At 45.8% G+C, this 26791-nt stretch overlaps 1 protein-coding gene across 6 annotated transcripts in view; it reads right to left on the bottom strand.

Moving 5' to 3' along the window:
* GPM6A (glycoprotein M6A) overlaps positions 1 to 26791 on the bottom strand; it is a 394708-nt gene that overhangs the window by 47237 nt on the left and 320680 nt on the right. For all 6 annotated transcript variants that reach the window (XM_090036159.1, XM_090036160.1, XM_090036162.1 and 3 more), the window contains one exon: positions 5536 to 5692. In XM_090036159.1, coding sequence (XP_089892285.1) covers positions 5536 to 5692 — 157 coding nt within the window. The remainder of the gene's footprint in view (positions 1 to 5535; positions 5693 to 26791) is intronic.

The following is a 26791-nucleotide window of genomic DNA, read 5'->3' as shown; positions in this document are numbered from 1 at the left end:
ATTAACCTGAAGTAATTTACTCTTTCACTTCGGGCTAAGCTACCATAGGTTAGCTTCCTCTTACTGTGAGGAAATAGCATGCACATGGGCAGCTATGACAGAGCAATTGGTAGTTTCATTTACTTCTACTCCATGATAAATTGTTTGCATGCTCCTGTTCTTAATCTAGCTTGATCTTTTCCTGAGTTGGCCTGCCAGAACTAGTGTTTGTTTAATCACCAATGTGGGTCCAACTCTGACAACTATACAGTTGTTTCAATAAAGATCTTACCAACCACCCCCTCTCCCCCCAAAACGAAATAAAGCAAAGCAAAGCAAAAACCTTGTTTCTCTGATCTTCAAGGCATTCTGTCAGGCCTATTTCTTTAGGTAGGCATTTCCTACTGGGTGATATATGGAGATGTCTTGTTTGTAGAGAGGTTACTGAATGTTATACTTGACATTTTATCCACCTTATTTTATAATATTTTTATTTTAAAATGGTAAATACATATACAAAGCATGCAAATAATTCTCTTTTCAGTTATTACTGCATGCATATGCACCTGTCATTCAATTCTCTAAATATTTAAAATTGAAGGAGAAATTTTGAGAAATTCTAGGACAAAATGACATTGTGAATTTTAAGCCCCCTGAAGACTCACTGAATATTGACCAAGAACAAAACTTAGTAAAGTTATATTTTCATAGTATGAGGAGCATCACTAAATTAGACCTCAGTAAGCATGTTCACATGTACATTTATACTGGCTTAAATTTACTGTGTAGTAAGTTACTGCACAGTAAGCAGAAATAGGCCAGCATCTACATGTGCAGATGTTAAAGTGCATTAACGCTGTGTGTGGACTGATTTAGGACTAAAGTTACTCCAAAGTCAGTCCACACACACAGTATTACTGTGCAGTAAGGTGTCTACATGTGTGTTACTATGCAGTAACTAATTGGCCATAAATTTTATACTTTCACAACACAGGTATCAAATTTACATTCAAGTCGGCATAAGTCACCATATTTACTGCACAGTACAGACATGCATGTATAGTGTAGACACATACCCGTACTGAGCAGTAAATTTGGTTACTGAGCAGTGAGCAGTAACTGTGCACATGCAGACACGTCCCATACTTATCGGGGTTAAAGTATCCTCATTTACACCCTTCTGTTTTCTACATACATTTAATACTAAATTGTATTTAACAGAAAAATGAAATTACCAGTGCATACATTTACAATGAAATATCTCTTTGAAGAATAAAGCCTTTGGCTGAATATTTTTATAAATGTATTGTAACAAAATACAATATTAAATCTGCTTGTAAATTGTTCTAAATATATGTGCCCAAGGTAAAAATATAACCAAGCCAAGCAATAAACAAAGAATTTACTGAAACAAACCACATTTAGATAACCAAAGTTCTAAGCTACTGATATAATAACAAATTGTTCATAACTAGATGGCCAAATACGAAAAAAGGAAATAAATGTATATCTGTAAAATCTGACATTCAAAATGTATTATGTGCAGTAAAAAGTATGTGAAAGAATAACAAAATTATAATCCAAAATCCTTTGAAAAAGTAGAAACACACAACACTTGAAAAAAAAAAAAAAAGGAAAAAAGGAAAAAACATGTTATAGTATATACCAAGTCAGAATGACAGCTCCAACTGAAGACTGGGTACCAGGGGAATTCTGTATTTCCTTCGGCAGAGACAGTAGAAGAAGGAACCTCATTAGCATTTAGAAGAAAACTCTGTGACCTTGGCATACCAAGAATACATTTCTACTTATGGAAAGGAATAACATCCCATTTTCATAAAATTACAAAACAATTAGGATTTTTTGACTTAGAGTAATGTTGATGGCTAGCTAAGATTGTACTTAGGACATGAATGCAAATTATTACAGATTTAACATGAAAAAGAGCAACAAGTAGAGCAATTCAATAATCTGAGGCTGGAAGTTAACTTTTTCTCTATGGCAGAGACTCTGTGTCATGTATATTACACCATTCCGAATAGGTAATTGCATACATAGGTAACGTATAGGAGTTGTCTCAAAAATTTCTACACTTATCACAAGAACACATTTTAAAAAATAATATCCTAGACTTTCATACAAGCAAGTTTTCTTGCAGTCAATTTTCTGTGCTAATACACTTCAATACTATAATATTACTTTTGCAACTGTGCTATTACAATAATTTCTACTATCAGATTCATGTAGCAAAAGCACCATCTGGGCTAGACCCATGGGGTAAAAGTTTATTATTTTAATAGGACTTACATATCTAATTTTCTATATGCTGTGCTGGGAGTTTACTACGTGGGGTGATTGTGTAAAGGAGTGCAAGAATTAAAAGAAAAATGATGACTGAAATGAATGGTCTCCTTTGAAAATATTTCCTTTCAAATAAAAAATATTTCTTATCCCTAAAGATTTTTCTAATCATACAAAAGAAGTAAAATAAATATGTAAACAAGATTGCCTCTAATTTTAAGGGCTTATTAAGCTGTATATTATTGAGAGTATGGTTGCCTTGCTCTCAGATTTGTAAGGTAATTTAAATAAAACTAGGCATAGAAAAAACAAAGATCTCATCTGTGTCCAAGACCCTTGCTAATCTTAAAAGCTAAGTACAGATAGTCAAAAAGCCCGAGGCACAAAGGATTCAGTCTGCACAGTTTTCTTTAAGCTGTGCAGTTTGGACTATTAACAAACAGAATACACATTCATTCATCAGTTGACCAAATAGGTGGCTAATTCCACTGGCCAGGGCCAGAAGGCTGGGGATGCTTTGTGCACACCCTCCAGCTCCATTGGGCTGCAAATGCCTCATTCCAGCCCCCTCATCAGCCCCAGCACCAAGCTGCAGGTGGGGTGGGCAGGGAGAACACCCCCTGGCTCCTCCCAGCCAGGGTCTGCACAATGGTGGGGGGGAGAGAAGCTACCAAGGTGGGAGGTTTTCCCCCATGCAGCTCTGCCAAACTGTAAATGCCACAGCCCTGCCCCGCTCTCCCCACCATGCTGACCCTGGGTGGGGAGAGCTGGGGTGAGGGTGCATTTGCCCCCTCTTCTGCCCCCATGCCACCATCAGTGGGGCTGGGCAGACTGTTTCAGCTCTGGGACAGCCGGGGGCAGGGCCACCCGGCTTGACAGGAGCAGCCAAGCTTGGGAGGAGCCAAGCCTGACTTTCGGGTAGGGGGCAGTTGGGGGGCGGGGCTCAATGCATCCTGGGATGCCAGGAAACTGAAGCCTAACTTGTGTCTGGAGGGGATATTCGCAGAAGTTCAATGACTGGTTTAACCTAAATAGTTAACTTTGATACTACATCCATTCAGGTCTATCCTAAACCAGTTTCTGCCATTTTGAAACCCCTCTATATGTACTGAACTGTTGTCTGTTACAGGTTTAAACTGGTTTCCAATCACTTATACCAGTTTGTATGTAATGTCTGCCCCTAGCTCAACACACTGGATGGAACAAAGCAGGTTCAAACATAGAAAGAAAGAAGAGGCAAGGAAATAAAAACTAAACTCAGGGAGGTCAGCCAAAGAAATAAGCAGAACACTGTATGTTACCCCGGGAATCACAGCAGAGCTGTCTGTTGCAAGTTCTGTGAAGATGTTAGGATGTCCTCTTTATCCAAGGGTCATTTTTGAAGCACTTGGCCATTTTTAAGGCAGTTCAGTGGTGAATTTCTGCACCCATACCATGGCAGCACTTCAGAGGCATCTGGAATACTTCAGATGGCATGTCTATCCATGGCCCAAGTGTGAGTTCAGCCAGTCAACCCCAACAGACAAAATGGCTATATATAGAAAGGACATGCATCTACATGAGATGTTTACTGGGAATTGACTAACTAGCTCTGCAGTAAACATCTCACATCTACACATGCAGTGCTATTAGGCAGTGCTATAAACTATGTAGCAAGATAGTACTTGTATCTACAAGTTTTTTACTCCTAAGTACTGTAGATGTAGACACTGATGTGGCTGGCTTGGGCATGAGTGCTTCAGTTCAGGGGCTGTCTGCCAGCTAGCCCTGCATGGAAGCACCCGCCTGCCCCAGCCAGCCCCTCTGCAGCATGTTGAGCTGGGTCAGAGCAGCCTCTGGCTGGCAGGGTGATGGTCCGGAACCCAACCTAGGCAGTCAGCCTGCCTACTCCAACCCAACTCAATGTGCTGCACTTCCAGGCACACATGTAAACGCAGCACCTGGGAAGCAGTAAACTCCGGCTTATCACACCGGAGTTTATTGCTTCAACTTAATTGCACATGCAGATGTGCTCAGGCAGTGTTTGGCTTAGTCTTGAACTGAGTAACTGTTCACCAATATGAGTAAAGATTCCAAAATTTGGTTCTAAACTAATAAATAAAGGAACTAGGCAGGGCCTGATCTATTCAAGCAGCTCTCATTAAGTGTTACAGCTTGTATTTACTAAATAGGTTGCAGTAGAGCCTGAAGTCTAGAACTGCTTGGATTGTTCCTGGCAAAACAATTTAACTGAAAAACTGCTTCTGAAAATATGACAGTTCAGAAATTTTCACGGACAAAGTTCTCTCAGATCCACTAAAGAATTTCTGCTCAAAATGAAAGAGAGAGGCAAGAACACAGAGAGATCTACAGCACATCCTAGAGTACCCAATATCCTGATGGTCAGGGCATCCCCTTAGAAGCTTGTACTCTGTCTGGCACAAAGGCTATTTAACAGTCTATATAAAAATGAACAGCTCCAACAGGAGAGAGAGAGGGAGAGAGAGATGAATTCTATGCCCAGGTGATCATGACCCTTACCTGAGACATGGAAAAATATGAATATATAAATAATATTAACTGATTCAGACAGTGTGGAATACATCCAGCAGGAGAAATTGAAAAGCCACATCTCAGAATCATCAACAGTATGGTTGGGCCCACACTACCTTGTGATAAGAGAGTCCTGGGTTCAAGGTTCAGTCCCAAATCAAGCAGAGCAGGATGATACGAATCCACATCTCCCCCATCCAAAGTGATTGCTCTTTCCACCAGGCTATTGGCCACTTTGAAGTGGGAGTAGGTCTCTAACATTTTTAATCACAAAACCATGAAAGACTTCAGTTTAGGCCCATCAACTGGCCTAATTACCTAGCCTAATTTCTTGAACAGCAACTTTCCTCAAGATTTTAAAAATATTTATGACAAGACTCCTTGCTCAGCTTTACTGATGGCATTGTACAAACACATGGAGACAACCCTCCAGAAACATAACAAAGCTGGGACTACAAGCTTTTCTGTTCAACTCAGACCAACAATCTCTCTATTTAGCTGCTAAAATTATTTTTTATTCAGATTGCACCATGACTAAGGCCTAACTAATACAAATACCATTACTGTTATTCCATTTCTTTCCACTGTCTTTTATGGCTGCTAGAATATCAGAAAAATATAAAAAGAAACAGAGAAACACACATTTCCTCTCTAATTATATCTTAACCTATGTTAATGCAATTGAAATTAGCATTGATAATTAAGATTGTCATATTAACATACCCAGGCACTGACACATCTGCCGCAGGTGGTGATTTTGAAATCCCCATAGAGATCCTTGATGGCACCAGTCGTAAAGAATCCCTCCACCATCAGCAAAATTCCATATACAAAGAATGCAGCTGCTATACCGTAGATCACATATTTGAAGATGTCAATCCTGTGAAGAAAGAAAGGTATTTATTTTAATAACTGTTTAATGCTGACTCAGAAATGTAAGTGTTTGATCATGAAACCCCCTTGCATCAGCTTACCTCAGATAGAAACTCTTTAGTTATGATGTTCTCTAACGGTAACTGCATTTAAGGACACTACTTATTTGGCATGTGTCTGACACCTGAATGTTGACTATACAAAAAATATGGGTTCTTTTTACTTAAAGCTATTTATAAATTGTTTGGAATCCATAACAAAGCACAATTTAATGCAAGTAATTTAGAATGTCATCCTCATTTGATTTTATTAATGTGTATCTGTTAAAACAATACAAATACTGAAAACATTTTAATTAGTGAAAGCAATTCAAAACAGGATTCTATAATATTTTCTTATCTAAAAAAACACACTTTTCAATCATGTATTAAAAAGAAAGAAGTTATGAAAAAAGAGGTTCCTTCACAACCTTCAATAAATTATTCATTGCTGTACAGTTAGTTACATTTAGTTCTCACATGGCAATGTTAACCTCTGTTATCATTTCTCATTATCTGCAATGGGCAAAGTGCCTGGAGACACAGATTGAAAAAGTGACCCCAGCCATCATTTTGAACTTGGCCCTCAGTACTGTTACTCGTACTCAGCAAAACAGTTATAAATCCATATAACACTTTTTCATTTCAAAACTCTCCAAAAACTATTGGCATAATCCTATTGACTCATGCTAGGATTACTAATTATCTGTGTTACAACAGAGTTGAAAACCCCCTGCTGATAAAAGACATTGATAGTGATGGATACTGTGGGAAACAGAGACCATTTTACCCTAAAGAGTCAGCAGTCTAATTTTTGACAAAGCACAGAAAGCACTTCAAAGATATTTCATGTATGAATAAAATAATAAGACTATCTAAAACTAGACATATGGTTTTGTCTAACAGAGTTTTCGTCTAAGTGGGGGTGTTAAGCCACCTTTTCACTTTCCCAAACCTTGACAGATCTGAGTACTTGAAGGGTTGCCAGCACAGCATACATAGCCTTGGATGGTTTAAATCATAGGAGATCCTCCAGGCTGCATTCTAGCCCCGAGCTGGGGTGGATCCAGAGGTGGGGCAGTGGCACAGTCACACTCCCCTTTCAGATGACACCATGGGAGCAGAAGCCAGGAACTTTTTTAAGGCCCTGTACCAGGTAAAAAATCCCCTTCCCTCTCCCTTCTCCCTTGCCCACTATGTTCATCAGCACATCCCCTCCTATACTCCCCTCCCCACCCACTGCTGCTGCTGCTGCCACAGGCTGAGCATGGGGTAAGGGATGCTCCAGAGTCGCTCCTGCCCCATGTTCAAGCCAGGCTGCATGGGAGCCAGTCTCAGGCTGGGACAACAGCAGCAGCAGGCTGCTCTCTGCCACTCCCCCAAAGTGTTCCCGCCAGCCCAGAAAGCAGGCTCAGGGTGGGGGAACCTTTCTGATACCACTACTGATGCTGTCCCTAACCAACCCCAGCTCCCCACACAGCCCCCGCATAGCCCTGACTAGAATGGGGCAGGAACAGCTGGGACAGAAGTAGGATGGTCCACGTGTTTCAGTAGAGGGGAATCTGAAGCTCCCCCCAACTTCGGAGTCAGCCAGGGACAGTAGCAGCAGGGGGCAGGGAGTGGGGTATAGGAAGGAGGGGAAGTCCCACTGAGGACAGAGGTAAGGGGATGGATTCTTACCTGCTTTGGGCACTTGGAAAAAACTCCCTGGCTGCTGGTCTCATGGCACAGTCTGCCTGCTCCAGTGGGGTTGGGAGGAAATGAAGGCTGGGAGCAGGAGACTGCAACCACCCCTGCTGGTTACTGTTCCCATACCCCTTTTTTAAATTCTGGATCTGCCTACAGCCCCCACCACTGCCTGGAAAATCCTCAGTGGAACTTGCCGCAACCCTTCCTCCCACCAGTCCAAATCACAACTGAATGATTCCTCTATCACTGGGGCTTGTGAAAGGGTTTTTGCTTCGCTGTGGTGCTTAAGCCTGATTATAGAAGACCTCATAATTCAGGTTGATTCCACCTCTGGCTTTTTGCATGTCTGTACCTAGGCTTACTGACTCTTTTATAAGGGTCATTTCCAACCTTCTCCATTGAGACCCACCCTCTGTAATCTCTCTCCCCCATCTAATTGCATTCATCCTATTTAGTGTTGTGAAAAGAGCAGGATGATTGTATCTCCCTGCAACATGTTTGAAACCCTCGGTGGTGGCAATGTTCATGTTTGTACCCACCATACAATTCCAGCCAGTTCCTGAGCAGATGGAAAGGCCAAAAAACAATACAGGCAAGTACAGAAAGAAAATAAGATGGGTATTTAAACTTGAAGGGTGAATTTATAAATGCAGGAAAAAGTGAACATGATCAGGATATCTGGGCTAATACTTCTCTCCTGCCCCTTCCCCAACCCCTCATGTCATAATCTCTTCAGGAACTTGGTTTTAAAGCTCACCTACAAGAAGCAGCTGTCATGTAAGTTTTAAGGTAACATGCTTTAAAGTCTGAGTACTGTACCTTTGATCTCAAAGAGCTGGTGAAATTGCAGGTGATACGAACTGAGACTCAAAGTCACACTTTTCATTTCAGATGTCTGTAAAGGCCCAAATCAGGTGTCTTAAGTGATTTTGAGAATACTTAAAATCTTGAAATAAGTTTATTAAATGTTAATAAATGAGTTGGCATCTGGATGAGAGCAAGATAAGTGTCATTACCAAATGGAGTTAGCACCTAAAAATATCTTGAATAACATTTTTAAAGGCCAATGAACTGAAGAGATCTGGTAAAGATACGTACTACGCTTTTATCTTTAACAGTACAAATGTGCAAATGTTGAAGTTACTTTCACATTTTTTTTCAGCTACCTTTCTTTGGTCCACAATCAGATGAATATAAAAAGTTGGTATTTTTAGATAAGATACCTCAACTAAAGATGTAGACATTCAAGAGGTGGGTACATAGTCAGTTTTCTACATTCTAGAAGTTTAAAAATTGATTAGAGAATTTCACATACGTTAAACGTCATTGTTCATTAACATGTTTGTTGTTATTATAAAAATAACTCCTTTTAATTATTTTATAACAATGCACTGAATGAAACATTTGGTTTATACAGAGACATTGAATGAATGATTTGGGAGCTAATCATGTAATCATTTATACAGATAGATATGGTGGGTGCAACTGTGAATCTGAGCTCTCAGCTGCTACCATTGGGTACATCCAGATGAGCCCACACGTGCCTCTTCCAGGATCTCAAACCCTTCTGAGACTGCAAGAGGCACATGTGGGAACAAAAAAAAATGTTCCCCACACTGCAAATTTGCAGCAGGGGAGCAAAATCAGACCCTTGGAAAGTCAAACAATACCCTGGAGGGGGAAAAAATGGGTCAGGCAACCGAGGCAACCGGGGGCTTGGTCCTCCACAGAGATGCTCTGGTAGCCTGCTGGAGCATCTCTCTGGTTGGCCCTTTCCCCAGTCCTGAAGCATGCTGCCTGCCCATGTGGGGCAGGCAGCGGTGCAAGCTGCAGGGACCTGGGCCCAGCTTCTGCCAGGTAAGTAGTGGGGGGTTGGAGGGCTGGTGGAAGGGACCTTTGAAATGCCTTTGAAGCTCTACAAAGAGCAAGGGTACAGATGTTCACGCCCCAGGAATGACTTAAAAAATGGCCAAACTGCTTCAGAAATGACCCTTGGAAAAAATGGGAACATTATGGAGCACTTCATTAAGTGCTTCCTAAAACATTTGCACTTTTCAGCAGAATGAACAGGGAGTTACAGGCAGCTTCCCACAGTACTCCACTCCCCACTTCTCCCTCCCCCATGGGGGAGGGGTAATGCAGGGTAGACAGGAAATGTGCACTGCCCTGTGCACTTATTGTCCTTGAGAATCTCCAGAGACTGGAAGCTAAGAAATATGCCAGGATTCCTGCTCACTAGCCCCATGCCTGGAAATCACCTCTACTACATGTTTGCACAGCCATTTGGGAAGATAGTGGGGAGGGCTCCATATCTGTCTGGTGGTGATTCCAAATTGGAGCGGAACTGGGTGCTCTTCAACTGAGTATCATATCCAGATGTTTAGTAAAGAAACACCAGTCCTATTAAAAAAAGATGGGTCATAAAAAAGCAAAGAATGAGCCCCATACTGTTTCCACTGGTTTTAAATAGAGTTATGGACCCATGTTTTACTTCTGTTAGAGAGAATGGGAGATTTCTACTGCCTTCTGTTGAAGCAGATCAAGGTCCTTGACCTTGTCTAAATTAGGATTTTTCAGATCCAATATTCCTATTATTCTGCAGTGTGCTATTTGAAGCTATACCAATTTGGATTTGGAAGTAAAAAATGCATAAGAGTAGCATTTTCAAAAGAGATTTGTTGGTCAGCCTCTGAAATCCAATGGTTTGACTCCTAGGTTCCTTTGAAAATCACAACCTTAGTCTTAATATAGACTCTCTCCAAAATGGTACAACTCTATCCATGCTGGCACCAGTGAAACACCTCTGCCTACTTTCCAATTTGTCAGGTAACTCTGACAGGGAAATGGCTTGAGTCCATTTAACCCTTGTATATATAGTACCACTATAACTGCTAGTAGAACTGCACATTTTGGTAACCGGGGACCATCCTTCCTACATCAAGAATGTCAGAGTACACATGTGGGCACATGTGCGTGTGTGTGCATCAGAGAGAGAGAGAAAGAGAGAGAAACAACTTTGACCCTAAAGGTTCATTGCTGCTTACAAAGGACACTGGCTTATTTCAATAGCTGACAGCTAACAGAAAACTTTTTCTTCAAATGGTACTTCAATGTCTGGTGTATCTCTAGAACTAAAAAACTAGGCTTTTAGTATTGCTCTGCATCTATTGCTTAGTTGTAAACAGGAGTAGCCTCTGCACAGTTAAATTTGCACTATAGTCCAAGCAGGTGGCTGACTCTGGCCCTTATATATTGTTGCTCGAAGGTAAGTAAAGAAAAAAAAAAATGCCATCCTTTCAAATGCTCTGGATAAGTCTTACTTATCCAGCTAGAATACATTCAGAAAATGTGGATCAAGTGCTTCTGCACAGAGAGACTTAAAAAAAACAAACACACCTTCTAACCCACTCTCCCCACCAATTCTAAAACCCTTTGAAGAGATTAAAACGTGTGTGCATCTGGATCTGCTTTGTGAAATCAAAATACCACAAAGGCAGGACTAGTGAACTATTGAGTCAAGACTTGAGCCTTTATGAATTAAGTTGATGAGGATAAAATGGCAATAGAAAATATTTTAAATTGTTATCTATTAATTGAAAACATAGTATCATAGTACTTAGGGTCGGAAGGGACCTAAACAGATCATCAGGTCTCACCCCCTCCCCCAGGCAGGAATGGGTGCCAGGATCATATCATCCCAATCAAGTATCTGTCCAGCCTCCTCTTGAAGACCCCCAAGGTAGGAGAGAGCACCACCTCCTTAGGGAGTCCATTCCAGAAGCTGGAAGCCCGCTGCGCCCCCGCTCCCTCGAAGCCCCCCAGATACCCCCTCAGCAGCCGCAGAGCCCCCTGCCGACCCCCAGCACAGCTGGAGGTAAGTGGGCTTGTGGTGGGAAAGGGTTAACTCCTCGCTCCCTGGGAGGAGGCGGCTGCGTGGAGCACGGCCGGGTCAAGCCCCCGCCTGGGCCCCTACTTGGCCCAGCCCCCCAGGGAGCCACGTGACCAGAGCCGTGCGAACAGGCTGTGTAAACAGGTGCTGGAGTTAGCACGGAGTTTGCGCAGGAGAGGGCGTGGGAGGGCACGACACCCTGCCTGCGAACCCTTCAGAGCAGTCAGTCCCAGCCGTTGCCAGCCTACCAGAGGCATGACACGGATGGGCACGCACCGCACCCCGAGGGTCCCCTCAGGCTCTGCGACCCCCCATTGGGCACCTCAGAGACGGCCACCCAGATGGAGCCCATAGTTCCGGGCTCCACGCAGACGGAGTCTCTGGCTCTTGGCTGCGGGGGCTGCCTGTCCCTTTTTCAGGTTCTGGGGCCCAGGAGCATGGCCACCTCCCCTTGCCGGGTCTGCTCCCTACTGGGGTCTCTGGCGCGCCAGCTGGAGGAGCTGCAGGCCACAGTCCAGAGTCTGCGTGCCATCAGGGACTGCAAGCAGGAGATAGACTCCTACTGCCAGGCCCTTTTCCCCCGTGAGCCACAGGGTAGAGCACCGTCTCCCTGCAGAACTAAGGAGGACTCTGGGACCTCCCGCTCTGCCCAGTCAGGGGCATGGACCAAGGTGGTCAAGGGCCCTAAGGCCCACTGCACCAAGGCCCCTTCCTCGACAGAGCTTAGCAACAGGTTCGCACCTCTTGCAGCCCCAGCAGAGCCTGCTCAGTTGCCGGCTCCCGCACACAACCCAGGCTCAACCACAGCTACCGCCCCCGCTCTCCCCAAGACAAAACGAAAGGTGATTGTTGTGGGAGACTCCATCCTGCGGGGCACTGAGGGGGCAATTTGCCACCCCAACCCCTTAGCCCGGGAAGTCTGCTGCTTCCCGGGGGCCCGCATCCAAGACATTGCAGAGAGGATCCCAGAGCTTCTCCGGCCCACAGACCACTATCCCGTGCTCCTTATTCACGTGGGCATCAATGACATGGCTTGGAGCACCCCCAGCCAGGTCATGAGGCGCTACAGGGATTTGGTAGCAGGGCTTAGGGGTCTGGGAGCTCAGGTGGTGTTTTCATCGATCCTCCCAGTCTCGGGCTATGGGCTGAGGAGGGAGAGGAGGATCCACACAGTGAACCAAAGACTGCGGAGCTGGTGTCATCGGGAAGGCTTTGGCTTCCATGACCACAGCCCACTCTTTGGCGAGAGAGGAAGTGAGCTGCTGGGAAGAGATGGCCTCCACCTCTCTCCCCTGGGGAGGAGGCTCTTCTCAGCCAGGCTGGCTGACCTGCTCCACCGGGCTTTAAACTAAGCCTGCTGGGGGATGGGGGGACTACTGCCACTGCTGGCCCGCTGAGCAACCCTTACATACCCAGCAGACCAAGGCACGTAAGGGAGCCCACCCCTGCCCCAGCCCTGGCACAATCTGTGGGCAAGGCAAGAGCCCCCAAGGGGACACTTCCTGCCTGTAGACTAATGCCAGGAGCCTGCGCAACAAGCAGGAGGAGCTTATCCTCCTGCTCAGTGCAAATAATTATGACATCATTGGGATAACGGAGACCTGGTAGGACTCCACCCATGACTGGACCACGGGTATAGAGGGCTATACCCTGTACAGGAGGGATCGTGTTGACAAAAGGGGCGGGGGTGTAGCTCTCTATGTGAAGGAAAGCTACATGTCCCTCCAAGCTGATGTTGGCGATCGGCATGGACAGCTAGAGACCCTCTGGGTAAAAATTCGTGGGGAATACGGCACAGGGGACACAACGGTGGGAGTCTACTACAGACCTCCCACTCAAAGTCCTGAGCTTGACCAGGAGTTTGCCCGGGAACTGACTGAGGCCGCTTGCTCCAGGACCTTGGTTGTCATGGGTGACTTCAATTACCCAGACATCTCGTGGGAAGATCACTCAGCAAAATCCGAGTGGTCGCAAAGCTTTCTCTCGTTCGTGGATGACCTCTACCTGACTCAAGAAGTCTATGGGCCAACGAGAGGCAAAGCGCTGCTCGGCCTGGTACTGGCTATGGGGGACGACCTAATCAGCGACCTAGGAAGACCACACACCAGCTGCAGATGGTTTCTCAGCCTGACAAAGGGTATTTAAACGTGAAAGCTCATTAAGAAGTATGTTTTCAATTATCTGAGTTGGTCTAATAAAACATATCAGATTTACCCGAAGAACCTTGTCTGCCTATGTCCTTAGACCAACACGGCTACAACATAAGTCCACCCTGTGAGGTGGGGGTGTTTCAGCTGTAAGAAGCTATCTCACAGGCTGGAATTTTCCATTGGCAAGCAGACTGCTAAAAGTGAGAAAACAAACAAGTGTGGAAGAAAACGTGGGCCCAAATGTTCCACTGAATTTGGAAAGCTCTGTTTTAACTGTAATGAGAAACCATTTTGCCAGGTGCTGCAGCTCCCAAAAGCATAAACCTTAGGTGTACATGGTTGAGTATAAACTGGAAAAGGATTTTTTTTATAGATATGTTGGAATTGAGAAAAATCAATGAGTGACCAGTGGCAATGCAAATAACAATGCTTTTGAATTGGACTCTGGACCTCATTCATATTTCACCAGACCATGAATATGGAAAATTAGAGACCAGAATTGGGTCCAGCAAACATCAAAAAGACTGGCTATTCAGAAAAAAATATACCAGTGAAGTGGGGCTGCATTGCTAGTATCCAGTGTAAACACAAGTATACAAGCTGCCACTCATTGTGGTACCTAGGAAGGTGACACCAATTTTGGGTCTGGCAGCTTGTGAGAAACTGAATCTAGTTACGCGTGTACTTGCAGTACAAGAAAATACAATATTCATGCCTCTTGGCCACCCTCGCCCAAATCTGGACAATCTTCTTACCAGTTGTTCCAGAACACAAGTTGCAACCACATTCTTATGTGAAGAAATGTATCTACAGACTCATATGGAAATGCTATCACGCAGTAAGAGGAAATCTATCTCAGCAGCTGGTAGCTAATGAACTTTGTGTTTAGTGCAGAAGCAGAGCTGCCAGAAGTGCAAGTCAGTTGTATCCCAGTATAAGGACTCAAGGCTATCAAGGCCTTGGAGGTAAAGCTTCATAGCAAAAACAAATCAGAAACTGGATCTGATACTTTGTTTGTATAAGAAGGAAGTAAAGCATCCTAAGCAACTTGTAAAGACTTGTTAAAATTGCTGCAGAAAAGGGGGCTGCAAGAAAGTAAGTAGTAAGTACTCACTTAAGTGATGTGGTAGTGATCTCTCCCCTGTAGATGGGTGCTAATTGTTTTTTTGTGATGACTGATTTCATCCTTATTGTTAAGAAGGACGTTGTGATGATAGAGGTTCTAGTTTGGAGATGGTCTCTTACTTATATTACAGATGGGAATTGGGAGGTGGTTCCTCAGTTAAAGAGTCAGTTAAAGGGTCTTCAGAAGTTCCCTACTACTCCATGATTGATGTTTATTGTTGCTCGACCTGGTACTGGCTACGGGGGACGACCTAATCGGTGACCTAGTGATCGATGGGAAGCTGGGTGACAGCGACCACGAGCTGATCACCTTCACCATCTGCTGTAAAGCTGGCAAGTCAGTCAGCAACACAGAAGTCCTTGACTTCAAAAAAGCCGACTTTGACAAGCTCAAGAGGCTTGTCGGTCAGGCCCTCAGGGACCATGACCCCAGGGAGATGGGAGTTCAAGAAGAGTGGTTGCTTCTCAAGGAAGCGATCCTCAATGCACAAGCTAAATCTATTCCAACATGGAGGAAAGGCAGCAAGAAGGCACAGCAGCCCTCCTGGCTCTCCAGGGAACTAGTGGACCTCCTGCAGCTAAAAAGGAAAGCCTACAAAGGATGGAGGATGGGATTCACCTCCAAGGAGAATTATTCTGCACTGGTCCGGTCTTGCAGGGAGCAAACCAGGAAAGCCAAGGCTGCAACTGAACTCCAACTAGCTTCAAGCATCAAGGACAACAAAAAGTCCTTTTTCAGATATGTGGGGAGCCGGAGGAAAAACAAGGGCAACGTTGGACCCCTGCAAAACCAGATGGGGCAATTGACAACTGATGCCCAGGAAAAAGCCAACCTATTAAATACGTACTTTGCGTCAGTCTTTCATCAGTCCCATGGGACGCACATGCCTGCTATGGGACAGGGAGATCCGGGTGATGGGGATCCCCTACCCTCCATAAATGCTGACCTCATGAAGGAACATCTTGAGAAGCTGGATACCTTCAAGTCAGCCGGCCCTGACAATCTGCACCCCAGGGTACTCAAGGAGCTGGTGAGCGTCATAGCCCAGCCCCTGGCACGGATCTTTGAAAACTCTTGGCACTCTGGTGTAGTGCCCGAAGACTGGAAGAAGGCCAATGTGGTGCCAATCTTCAAGAAAGGGAGGAGAGTGGATCCGGCTAACTACAGGCCCATTAGCCTGACTTCTATCCTGGGGAAGATCTTAGAAAATTTTATTAAGGAGGCCATCCTTCATGGACTGGCCCAGGCTAACATCCTAAAGGATAGCCAGCACGGGTTTGTTGCGGGTAGGTCTTGTTTGACCAACCTCATTTCTTTCTATGACCAGGTGACCTATCACCTGAACGAGGGAGAAGAGATTGATGTCATATATCTTGACTTCAAAAAAGCTTTTGATCTGGTAGCCCATGATCACCTCTTGGCCAAACTGCCCAGTTGTGGCCTTGGCTCCACCACGATCCGCTGGCTGGGAAACTGGCTCTGTGGTCGGACCCAGAGGGTTGTAATTGATGGCAGTCACTCATCGTGGTGCCCTGTGACCAGTGGGGTCCCTCAAGGCTCTGTCCTGGGACCCATCCTGTTCAACATCTTCATTAATGATGTGAACATTGGAGTCAGGAGTGGACTGGCCAAGTTCACTGATGACACCAAACTTTGGGGCAAAGCATCCACGCCAGAAGATAGGCGGGTGATCCAGGCTGACCTGGACAAGCTCAGCAAATGGGCAGACGAGAACCTCATGGTGTTTAACACCGAAAAATGCAAGGTTCTCCACCTTTGGAGGAAAAACCTGCAGCATCCTTATAGGCTCGGCAGTGCTACGTTGGATAGCACTACAGAAGAAAGAGACTTGGGGGTCATCATTGACCACAAGATGAACATGAGCCTGCAATGTGATGCTGCGGCTAATAAAGCAACCAAAACGTTGGCTTGCATCCATAGATGCTTCTCCAGCAAATCCCGGGACGTCATTCTCCCCTTGTACTCGGCCTTGGTGAGGCCACAGCTGGAGTACTGCATCCAGTTTTGGGCTCCACAATTCAAAAAGGATGTGGAGAAGCTTGAGAGAGTCCAAAGGAGAGCCATGCGCATGATCAGAGGTCAGGAAAACAGATCTTACGATGACAGGCTGAGAGACATGGGACTCTTTAGCCTGGAAAAGCATAGGCTCAGGGGTGATCTGATGGTCACCTATAGGTTTATCAGGGGTAACCACCAGGATCTGGGGGAACGTTTGTTCACCAGAGCGCCCCAAGGGATGACTAGGTCGAACGGTCCAAACTCCCGCAAGACCGTTTCAGGCTGGATATAAGGAAGGATTTCTTTACTGTCCAAGCCCCCAAGGTCTGGAACAGTCTGCCAGTGGAGGTGGTTCAAGCACCTACACTGAACACCTTCAAGAGTAAATTGGATGCTTATCTTGCTGGGATCCTATGACCCCAGCTGACTTCCTGCCCTTTGGGCAGGGGGCTGGACTCGATGATCTCCTGAGGTCCCTTCCAGCCCTGATGTCTATGAATTATATGAAATGTCTCCTTATGTCCAGCCTGAACCTTCTCTGTAACAATTTGTGGCCATTATTTCTAGTAACCCCAGGCGGTGCCCAGGGAAACAGAGCTTCCCCAAATTCCCGCTGGTCCCCCCGGTAAGTTTGTAAACAGCCACCAGATCCCTGCTCAGCCTTCTCTTGTGGAGGTTGAATAGGTTCAGGCCCTTTAGCCTCTCTTTGTAGGGCCTGCCCTGCTGCCCCTTGACCATAAGAGTGGCCCTCCTCTGGACCCTCTTAATGCTAGCACAAACCTCTTGAAGTGCGGCGCCCAGAACTGGATGCAGTACTCCAACTGTGGCCTTACCAGTTCCACATAGAGGGGAAGGATCGCCTCCCTAGACCTGCTTGTGATTCATCTGTAGATGCATGACAAGGTGCGGTTAGCCTTACTGACCGCTTCCTCGCACTGGTGGCTCATGTTCATCCTGGAGTCGAACAATGACTCCAAGATCCCCTTCTGCCACTGTTTTGACAACAAGGGTTTTCCCAAGCCTATAGGTGTGTTGCTGGTTCCTTCTCCCTGGATGCAGCACCTTGCACTTGTTTGTGTTGAATTCCATCCTATTCTCATCTGCCCACCTCTGTAATTTGTCTAGGTCTAGCTGGATTCTGTCTCTCTCCTCCAGTGTGCCTACCTCAACCCCCAACTTGGTGTTATCAGCGACTTTGGACAGCGTGCATTCCACCCCCACATTCAGATCACTGATAAAGATGTTGAACAGTACAGGCCCCAGAACCAAGCCCTGGAGGACTCCACTGCCCACAGCCCTCCAGGTCGAAAACGGCCCGTCCACCCCACTCTCTGGGTGTGATCATCTAGCCAATTTGCCACCCATCTGACTATGTAGGCATCAATGCCACAGTCATCAAGTTTTTTTAAGAGAATGTGGTGGGAAACTGTGTCAAACGCCTTCTTAAAGTCCAGGAAGATGACCACCACCCCTGTACCCTCATCCAGGGACTTTGTAACCTGATCATAAAGAGAAACCAGGTTAGTGTAGCAGGACCTACCCTGAATGAACCCATGTTGGTTGTCCCTGAGCACTACCTCCCCTGCTGAGCCCTTTCAGATGTGCTCCTCGATAATTTTCTCAAAGGTCTTCCCAAGAAATATTATGTTTCAGTTCTACAGCAAGTGCTTTTTGTCACTAGAATATCAGAAGCCTGATGGAAGTGGAGAAGAGTAACAGGACCTAGGGAGTGGTGTGAGAATAGCTGTATAGGGGGCTGGCAGGTATAAACGATAAGAAGGGCCATCACCAGGGAAGATTATACTGTGGTTGCTCGGGGATGCAGGGGGGGCAGTCAGGAAGGCCAAGACAGAGGTGAAACTGGGACTAGCTTCCTGGATCAAGGACAAGAAATCCTTTTTTAAATACATAGAGGGCAAAAAGAAGGTTCTGGGTAACATGGGGCCCCTGCAAGACATGCTAGGAAATTTGGCTGTCACACCAGACGACAAAGCCAACCTATTTAATGATTTCTTTGCCTCCATTTTCCTGAGCAGGGACTGGAACAGCCACCCCCCTCTGGGCCCCCCTTAGACTCCAGGAGAGGCACAACTAGGCCAAGGGTTAGTGAGGAACTAGTTAGGGAGCTTCTGGAAGGACTGGATGTATTCAAATCAGCTGGTCCAGACGATCTCCACCCTAGAGTACTGAGATAACTGGCTGAGGTCATTGCGGGACCCCTGGCATGGCTTTACGAGCACTCATGGTGCTCTGGTGTGGTGCCAGAGGACTGGAAGAGGGTCAATGTGGTTCCCATCTTCAAAAAGGGAACGAAGGAGGACCAGGGGAACTATAGGCCAGTTAGTCTTACCTCAATCCTGGGTAAGCTTTTTGAGAAAATTATTCTGGTGCATATCCACGAGGGACCAGCAGGGGAGATTATGCTTAGGGGCAATCAACACTGGTTCATTAGACGCCAACCTGGTGGCCTTCCATGACCAGATCACCAAATCCTTAGATGCAGCGGTAGCAGTGGATAGTCTTACTGGACTTTAGGAAGGCCTTCGACACTGTCTCTCACCCTGTTCTCATTAAGAAACGGGGGGACTGTGGTGTCCACACCTACACAGTCAAACGGGTCGCCAACTGGCTGGATGACCACACCCAGAGAGTGGTGGTGGATGGGTCATTTTTGACCTGGAGGGATGTGGGCAGTGGGGTTCCACAGGGCTCGGTCCTTGGGCCCACACTGTTCAACATCTTCATCAGTGACTTGGACGAGGGGGTAAATAGCACCCTGTTCAAATTTGCTGATGACACTAAGATGTAGGGGGATGTGGGCATGCTAGAAGGGAGGAATAGGCTACAATTGGACCTAGACAAGTTACAGGGGTGAGCGGATGAGAATAGGATGGGATTCAACACCGACAAGTGCAAGGTGATGCACCTGGCACCATACCTACAGGCTGGGGAACTCCCTTCTTGTCAGTACAGAGGCAGAAAAGGATCTTGGAGTCATCATTGATGCCAAGATGAATATGGGCCGCCAGTGTGGGGATACAGTCAAGAAGGCCAACTGTACCTTGTCATGCATCCACTGATGCATCTCAAGCAGGTCCAAGGAGGTAATACTCCCCCCCTATGCAGCACTGGTTAGGTCGCAGTGGTAGTACTGCATCCAGTTCTGGGTGCTGCACTTCAAGAGGGATGTGGACAACATGGAGAGGGTCCAGAGGAGGGCTACTCGCATGATCGGGGCAGCAGGGCAGGCCTTATGAGGAGAGGCTATGGGACCTGAACCTGTTCAACCTCCAGAAGAGAAAGCTGAGGGGAGAACTAGTGGCCTGTTACAAACTAGTCAGAGGGGGCCAGCAGGCATTGGGGAGTCCCTGTTCCCCTGAGCACTACCAGGAGTGACCAGGAATAACGGTCACAAGCTGGCAGAGGGTAGATTTAGGCTAGATATCAGGAGGCGCTACTTCACAGTCAGGGCAGCTAGGATCTGGAACCAACTTCCAAGAGAAGTGGTGCTGGCTCCTACCCTGGAGGTCTTTAAGAGGAGGCTAGATGTACACCTTGCTGGGATCATTTGACCCCAGTACTCTTTCCTGCCATGGCAGGGGTTGGACTCGATGATCTGCTCAGGATCCTTCCAACCCTTGAAACTATGAAGGGGATGGGTGTAGGTGGCTAGGGAATGATAAAAGCCAAAATTATAAATAATTTTCTATTCAATGTAGGTTTGGATGATGTACATTTGAAAAAAAAAAAAAAGCCTGAATCCATCCATTAAAAAAAAAGTATACGAAAAAAGCTTTAAAGACTGAAACTATTCAACGAAAGAGATAGGGGAATTGGTATGTGATCATATAAATAAAGACTGTAGCATAATACATGAATATAAAAGATGGCAAAATGAAGAGCTCCCAGGCAACCACATTTCTGATATTTTCTGTTACAGACTTTTTATCTGGGAGGGTAGTTGTACATCTCTGTATGTGTATACACAAACATATAGGTGAGTAAAGTAAAGGTGAAGGATTATTTTATATAAAATTTGTGAAGAATTACCTTGACTTCCATTAATTCCTAATTACATGTTTAGAGAATAAAAGTTATGTTTCATATAATGTCATAATCTTGTAAAAAATGTGTGCAGGTTCCAGACCTAATCAGAACAGATCTACCTTTTCACATGAATTCCCCTATTCATACTCCATGGGGGTCCAGTTATGCTTGCAGTGATTTTAATCACACTGGTCTGACTGTACAATTATTCTTTTTTCAGTTTTTTCTAGTGCTGGATATTAATTATTCCACATTAGGCAGACTTCACAATTCATTTATCTGAATTTGGATTTTATTCAACATGAGGGACATAGTAACTGCCAGATTCAATAAACACAGGTCTACCTGAACGAAAAGATTTCATAGATTTCATAGACATTAGGGCTGGAAGGGACCTCGGGAGATCATCAAGTCCAGCCCCCTGCCCAAAGGGCAGGAAGTCAGCTGGGGTCTTAGGATCCCAGCAAGATAAGCATCCAATTTACTCTTGAAGGTGTTCAATGTAGGTGCTTGAACCACCTCCACTGGCAGACTGTTCCAGACCTTGGGGCTCGGACAGTAAAGAAATTCTTCCTTATGTCCAGCCTGAAACGGTCTTGCAGGAGTTTGTGACCGTTTGACCTCGTCATCCCTTGGGGCGATCTGGTGAACAAACGTTCCCCCAGATCCTGGTGGTCACCCTGATAAACTTATAGATGGCCATCAGATCACCCCTGAGCCTATGCTTTTCCAGGCTAAAGAGTCCCATGGCTCTCAGCCTGTCATCGTAAGATCTATTTTCCTGACCTCTGATCATGCGCGTGGTTCTCCTCTGGACTCTCTCAAGCTTCTCCACATCCTTTTTGAATTGTGGAGCCCAAAACTGGATGCAGTACTCCAGCTGCAGCCTCACCAAGGCCGAGTACAAGGGGAGAATGACGTCCCGGGATTTGCTGGAGAAGCATCTATGGATGCAAGCCAGAATTTGGTCGCTTTACTAGCCGCAGCATCGCATTGCAGGCTCATGTTCATCTTGTGGTCAATGATGACCCCCAAGTCTCTTTCTTCTGTAGTGCTATCCAACGTAGCACTGCCGAGCCTATAAGGATGCTGCAGGTTTTTCCTCCAAAGGTGGAGAACCTTGCATTTTTCGGTGTTAAACACCATGAGGTTCTCGTCTGCCCATTTGCTGAGCTTGTCCAGGTCAGCCTGGATCACCCGCCTATCTTCTGGCGTGGATGCTTTGCCCCAAAGTTTGGTGTCATCAGTGAACTTGGCCAGTCCACTCCTGACTCCAATGTTCACATCATTAATGAAGATGTTGAACAGGATGGGTCCCAGGACAGAGCCTTGAGGGACCCCACTGGTCACAGGGCACCACGATGAGTGACTGCCATCAATTACAACCCTCTGGGTCCGACCACAGAGCCAGTTTCCCAGCCAGCGGATCGTGGTGGAGCCAAGGCCACAACTGGGCAGTTTGGCCAAGAGGTGATCATGGGCTACCAGATCAAAAGCTTTTTTGAAGTCAAGATATATGACATCAATCTCTTCTCCCTCGTTCAGGTGATAGGTCACCTGGTCATAGAAAGAAATGAGGTTGGTCAAACAAGACCTACCCGCAACAAACCCGTGCTGGCTATCCTTTAGGATGTTAGCCTGGGCCAGTCCATGAAGGATGGCCTCCTTAATAAAATTTTCTAAGATCTTCCCCAGGATAGAAGTCAGGCTAATGGGCCTGTAGTTAGCCGGATCCACTCTCCTCCCTTTCTTGAAGATTGGCACCACATTGGCCTTCTTCCAGTCTTCGGGCACTACACCAGAGTGCCAAGAGTTTTCAAAGATCCGTGCCAGGGGCTGGGCTATGACGCTCACCAGCTCCTTGAGTACCCTGGGGTGCAGATTGTCAGGGCCGGCTGACTTGAAGGTATCCAGCTTCTCAAGATGTTCCTTCATGAGGTCAGCATTTATGGAGGGTAGGGGATCCCCATCACCCGGATCTCCCTGTCCCATAGCAGGCATGTGCGTCCCATGGGACTGATGAAAGACTGACGCAAAGTACGTATTTAATAGGTTGGCTTTTTCCTGGGCATCAGTTGTCAATTGCCCCATCTGGTTTTGCAGGGGTCCAACGTTGCCCTTGTTTTTCCTCCGGCTCCCCACATATCTGAAAAAGGACTTTTTGTTGTCCTTGATGCTTGAAGCTAGTTGGAGTTCAGTTGCAGCCTTGGCTTTCCTGGTTTGCTCCCTGCAAGACCGGACCAGTGCAGAATAATTCTCCTTGGAGGTGAATCCCATCCTCCATCCTTTGTAGGCTTTCCTTTTTAGCTGCAGGAGGTCCACTAGTTCCCTGGAGAGCCAGGAGGGCTGCTGTGCCTTCTTGCTGCCTTTCCTCCATGTTGGAATAGATTTAGCTTGTGCATTGAGGATCGCTTCCTTGAGAAGCAACCACTCTTCTTGAACTCCCATCTCCCTGGGGTCATGGTCCCTGAGGGCCTGACCGACAAGCCTCTTGAGCTTGTCAAAGTCGGCTTTTTTGAAGTCAAGGACTTCTGTGTTGCTGACTGACTTGCCAGCTTTACAGCAGATGGTGAAGGTGATCAGCTCGTGGTCGCTGTCACCCAGCTTCCCATCGATCACTAGGTCACCGATTAGGTCGTCCCCCGTAGCCAGTACCAGGTCGAGCAACAATAAACATCAATCATGGAGTAGTAGGGAACTTCTGAAGACCCTTTAACTGACTCTTTAACTGAGGAACCACCTCCCAATTCCCATCTGTAATATAAGTAAGAGACCATCTCCAAACTAGAACCTCTATCATCACAACGTCCTTCTTAACAATAAGGATGAAATCAGTCATCACAAAAAAACAATTAGCACCCATCTACAGGGGAGAGATCACTACCACATCACTTAAGTGAGTACTTACTACTTACTTTCTTGCAGCCCCCTTTTCTGCAGCAATTTTAACAAGTCTTTACAAGTTGCTTAGGATGCTTTACTTCCTTCTTATACAAACAAAGTATCAGATCCAGTTTCTGATTTGTTTTTGCTATGAAGCTTTACCTCCAAGGCCTTGATAGCCTTGAGTCCTTATACTGGGATACAACTGACTTGCACTTCTGGCAGCTCTGCTTCTGCACTAAACACAAAGTTCATTAGCTACCAGCTGCTGAGATAGATTTCCTCTTACTGCGTGATAGCATTTCCATATGAGTCTGTAGATACATTTCTTCACATAAGAATGTGGTTGCAACTTGTGTTCTGGAACAACTGGTAAGAAGATTGTCCAGATTTGGGCGAGGGTGGCCAAGAGGCATGAATATTGTATTTTCTTGTACTGCAAGTACACGCGTAACTAGATTCAGTTTCTCACAAGCTGCCAGACCCAAAATTGGTGTCACCTTCCTAGGTACCACAATGAGTGGCAGCTTGTATACTTGTGTTTACACTGGATACTAGCAATGCAGCCCCACTTCACTGGTATATTTTTTTCTGAATAGCCAGTCTTTTTGATGTTTGCTGGACCCAATTCTGGTCTCTAATTTTCCATATTCATGGTCTGGTGAAATATGAATGAGGTCCAGAGTCCAATTCAAAAGCATTGTTATTTGCATTGCCACTGGTCACTCATTGATTTTTCTCAATTCCAACATATCTATAAAAAAAATCCTTTTCCAGTTTATACTCAACCATGTACACCTAAGGTTTATGCTTTTGGGAGCTGCAGCACCTGGCAAAATGGTTTCTCATTACAGTTAAAACAGAGCTTTCCAAATTCAGTGGAACATTTGGGCCCACGTTTTCTTCCACACTTGTTTGTTTTCTCACTTTTAGCAGTCTGCTTGCCAATGGAAAATTCCAGCCTGTGAGATAGCTTCTTACAGCTGAAACACCCCCACCTCACAGGGTGGACTTATGTTGTAGCCGTGTTGGTCTAAGGACATAGGCAGACAAGGTTCTTCGGGTAAATCTGATATGTTTTATTAGACCAACTCAGATAATTGAAAACATACTTCTTAATGAGCTTTCACGTTTAAATACCCTTTGTCAGGCTGAGAAACCATCTGCAGCTGGTGTGTGGTCTTCCTGGATGGAATAAATAGCAAAGAAGCCAGAGGCTGCTATGCATGTAAGAAAGGCGATCAGTGAAGATGTAAAATGAGGAGTCAGTGAGTGAGAGACAAGCAGCAGGGGACTTTTTATAGCTGGTAAATAGTGGAGAGGTACCTGGAGAGTCAGATGTTAGGGAGGTTATAATGTGTCATAAATCCAATGCCTATATTTACCATTTAGTCCATGATTTTTTGTATCCAGGAGGTTGATGAAGTGAATTTCTTAGGCTCCTCCATGAGAAGTGTTTTGTAAATTTCCTTTGAGTATTAGAACAGAGAAATTGGAGAGAGAGTGGCTTTTTTGTGAGAAATGTGCCCCCCCCCCCCAGGTAATTGGGTATTCTTGTCCTTAATAGATTTCCGTTGTGTGTTCATTCTGGTGCACAGTCATTGTTTGGTCTCTCCTTCGTATTTTCTATCAGGACATTTGGATGAGATGTAGTGCATTACTGGAGGTGCAGCTATAGATCCAAGAATGTTGATGTTTCTGTTTTGGGGTGTAGTGATTGTTTGAAAGTGCCACCTGGATAATATCTGAAGAATTGCTGCAGTACAGAAGGATAGCCCCCATGAATCACACACCACTGGCTATGACATATCACCCCTCCCTGGAACCTATACAGAAAATGCTCAAACAACTGCAACCCATACTAGAAGGAGACTTGATTCTTAAAGAGATCTTCTTAGAACCACCCATCCTAGCCTTCAAACAAGCACCAGACCTTACTAACCTCATCACCAGAAGCAAACTTCCCATGGCCTAAAACACACCAAATGGATCCAGACCATGCCATGATAACAAATGTAAAACCTGCCAACATATCACCATCACCCCCACAATTACTACACCCCACAACAGAACCATGTTTGCCTATGTCCTTAGATCAACTTGGCTACAACCTACACCCCCACCTCTACTTAAAGCACTAGCCCCCAACCCCCAGACCACATGTAAAAGCACACCTTAATTCAGTAATATACTGATCTATTCTTTCTCCTGTTGTTTGTTTGCATTTGAAAAAAATGGTGTCTTTAAAGGGCCACATTCTTTCTTGGCATGCAGTACTTCTCAGATTTGAACAGTATTATACTTAATTTCCTGTTTTAAGCCTCTTCAAAGGTAAAAGTGTTATAAATAGCCAGAGCTTCCTCCCTACAATATGCAAGAAGATTGAAAATTTGACATTGGCATTTTTCACTTCTGCCCCTGTAGCTCTTAGGTATGCTCAAACCTTTATTTTAAAGCCCTCCAGTGTTCTGCTGTATTGTCCAGCATCAGGGCTAAGTACAGACAGTTTAAAAGCCTGAGGCAGAATCAGTTCAATGTAGGCAACTTCCTCTAAACTGCATAGGTTGAGCTGATAATGAACTGAACAGACAGTCAGTTTTCAATTGGGAAAGGGAGGGGGAGGCCTGCACTGCCCCTGGACAGTGGGCAGGGGGTGCTAGAACACATCTCCCAGCCCACTGGTCATTGTCAGCCCAGCCAAGTGTCCTCGATTGTCTTCCCAGTACATGACCTCAATCCCCTGCGGTCCTCCCACAGGGGGGGTTAAGGAGCCGCCTTGTCCAGGTGCTGGCCCATCTTGAGGGAGGGTCCCCCTGAGGGAGTTTCCCCTAGCCTGGGTTCCCCAGCCCAGGCAGCCCTGGGGAGGTGACAGGCAGTCCCCTCCTTATCTTTCCCAGGTGCTGACTGCTTCAGCTGCTGTCAAAAGAGGGAGGCACCTCCCACTGGGATGCCTGCCCCTGCAACCCAGCATGGAGGCGCTGGGGAGTCTCTGCCTTGGGGGGCTTCCCCTCACCCTAGCCCAGGGTACCCCAGAAGAAGAAAATTCTTCCACTCCCCTGGAGTTTTGCCTTAAAGTCATAGTAGCTGAGGCAAAACTAGCTGCAGAGGAGCAGGAGAATTTCCCTCTATGCCCTGAGGCTGCTCCAGCCTGGGAGACCCTGGGCTGGGGCTCCCTGGTGCTCCTGTCCTGAGTTGCATGGTCAGGTACCTGGGTGGGAGGAATCAGAAGTGGGAGGGGAAAATTCACCTCAACTCACCAGCTGCT

Source organism: Crocodylus siamensis, chromosome 2 (assembly GCF_052110815.1).
Source record: "Crocodylus siamensis isolate JL-2025a chromosome 2, ASM5211081v1, whole genome shotgun sequence".
NCBI lineage: Eukaryota > Metazoa > Chordata > Crocodylia > Crocodylidae > Crocodylus > Crocodylus siamensis.
This window is presented reverse-complemented; position numbering and strand designations above follow the sequence as displayed.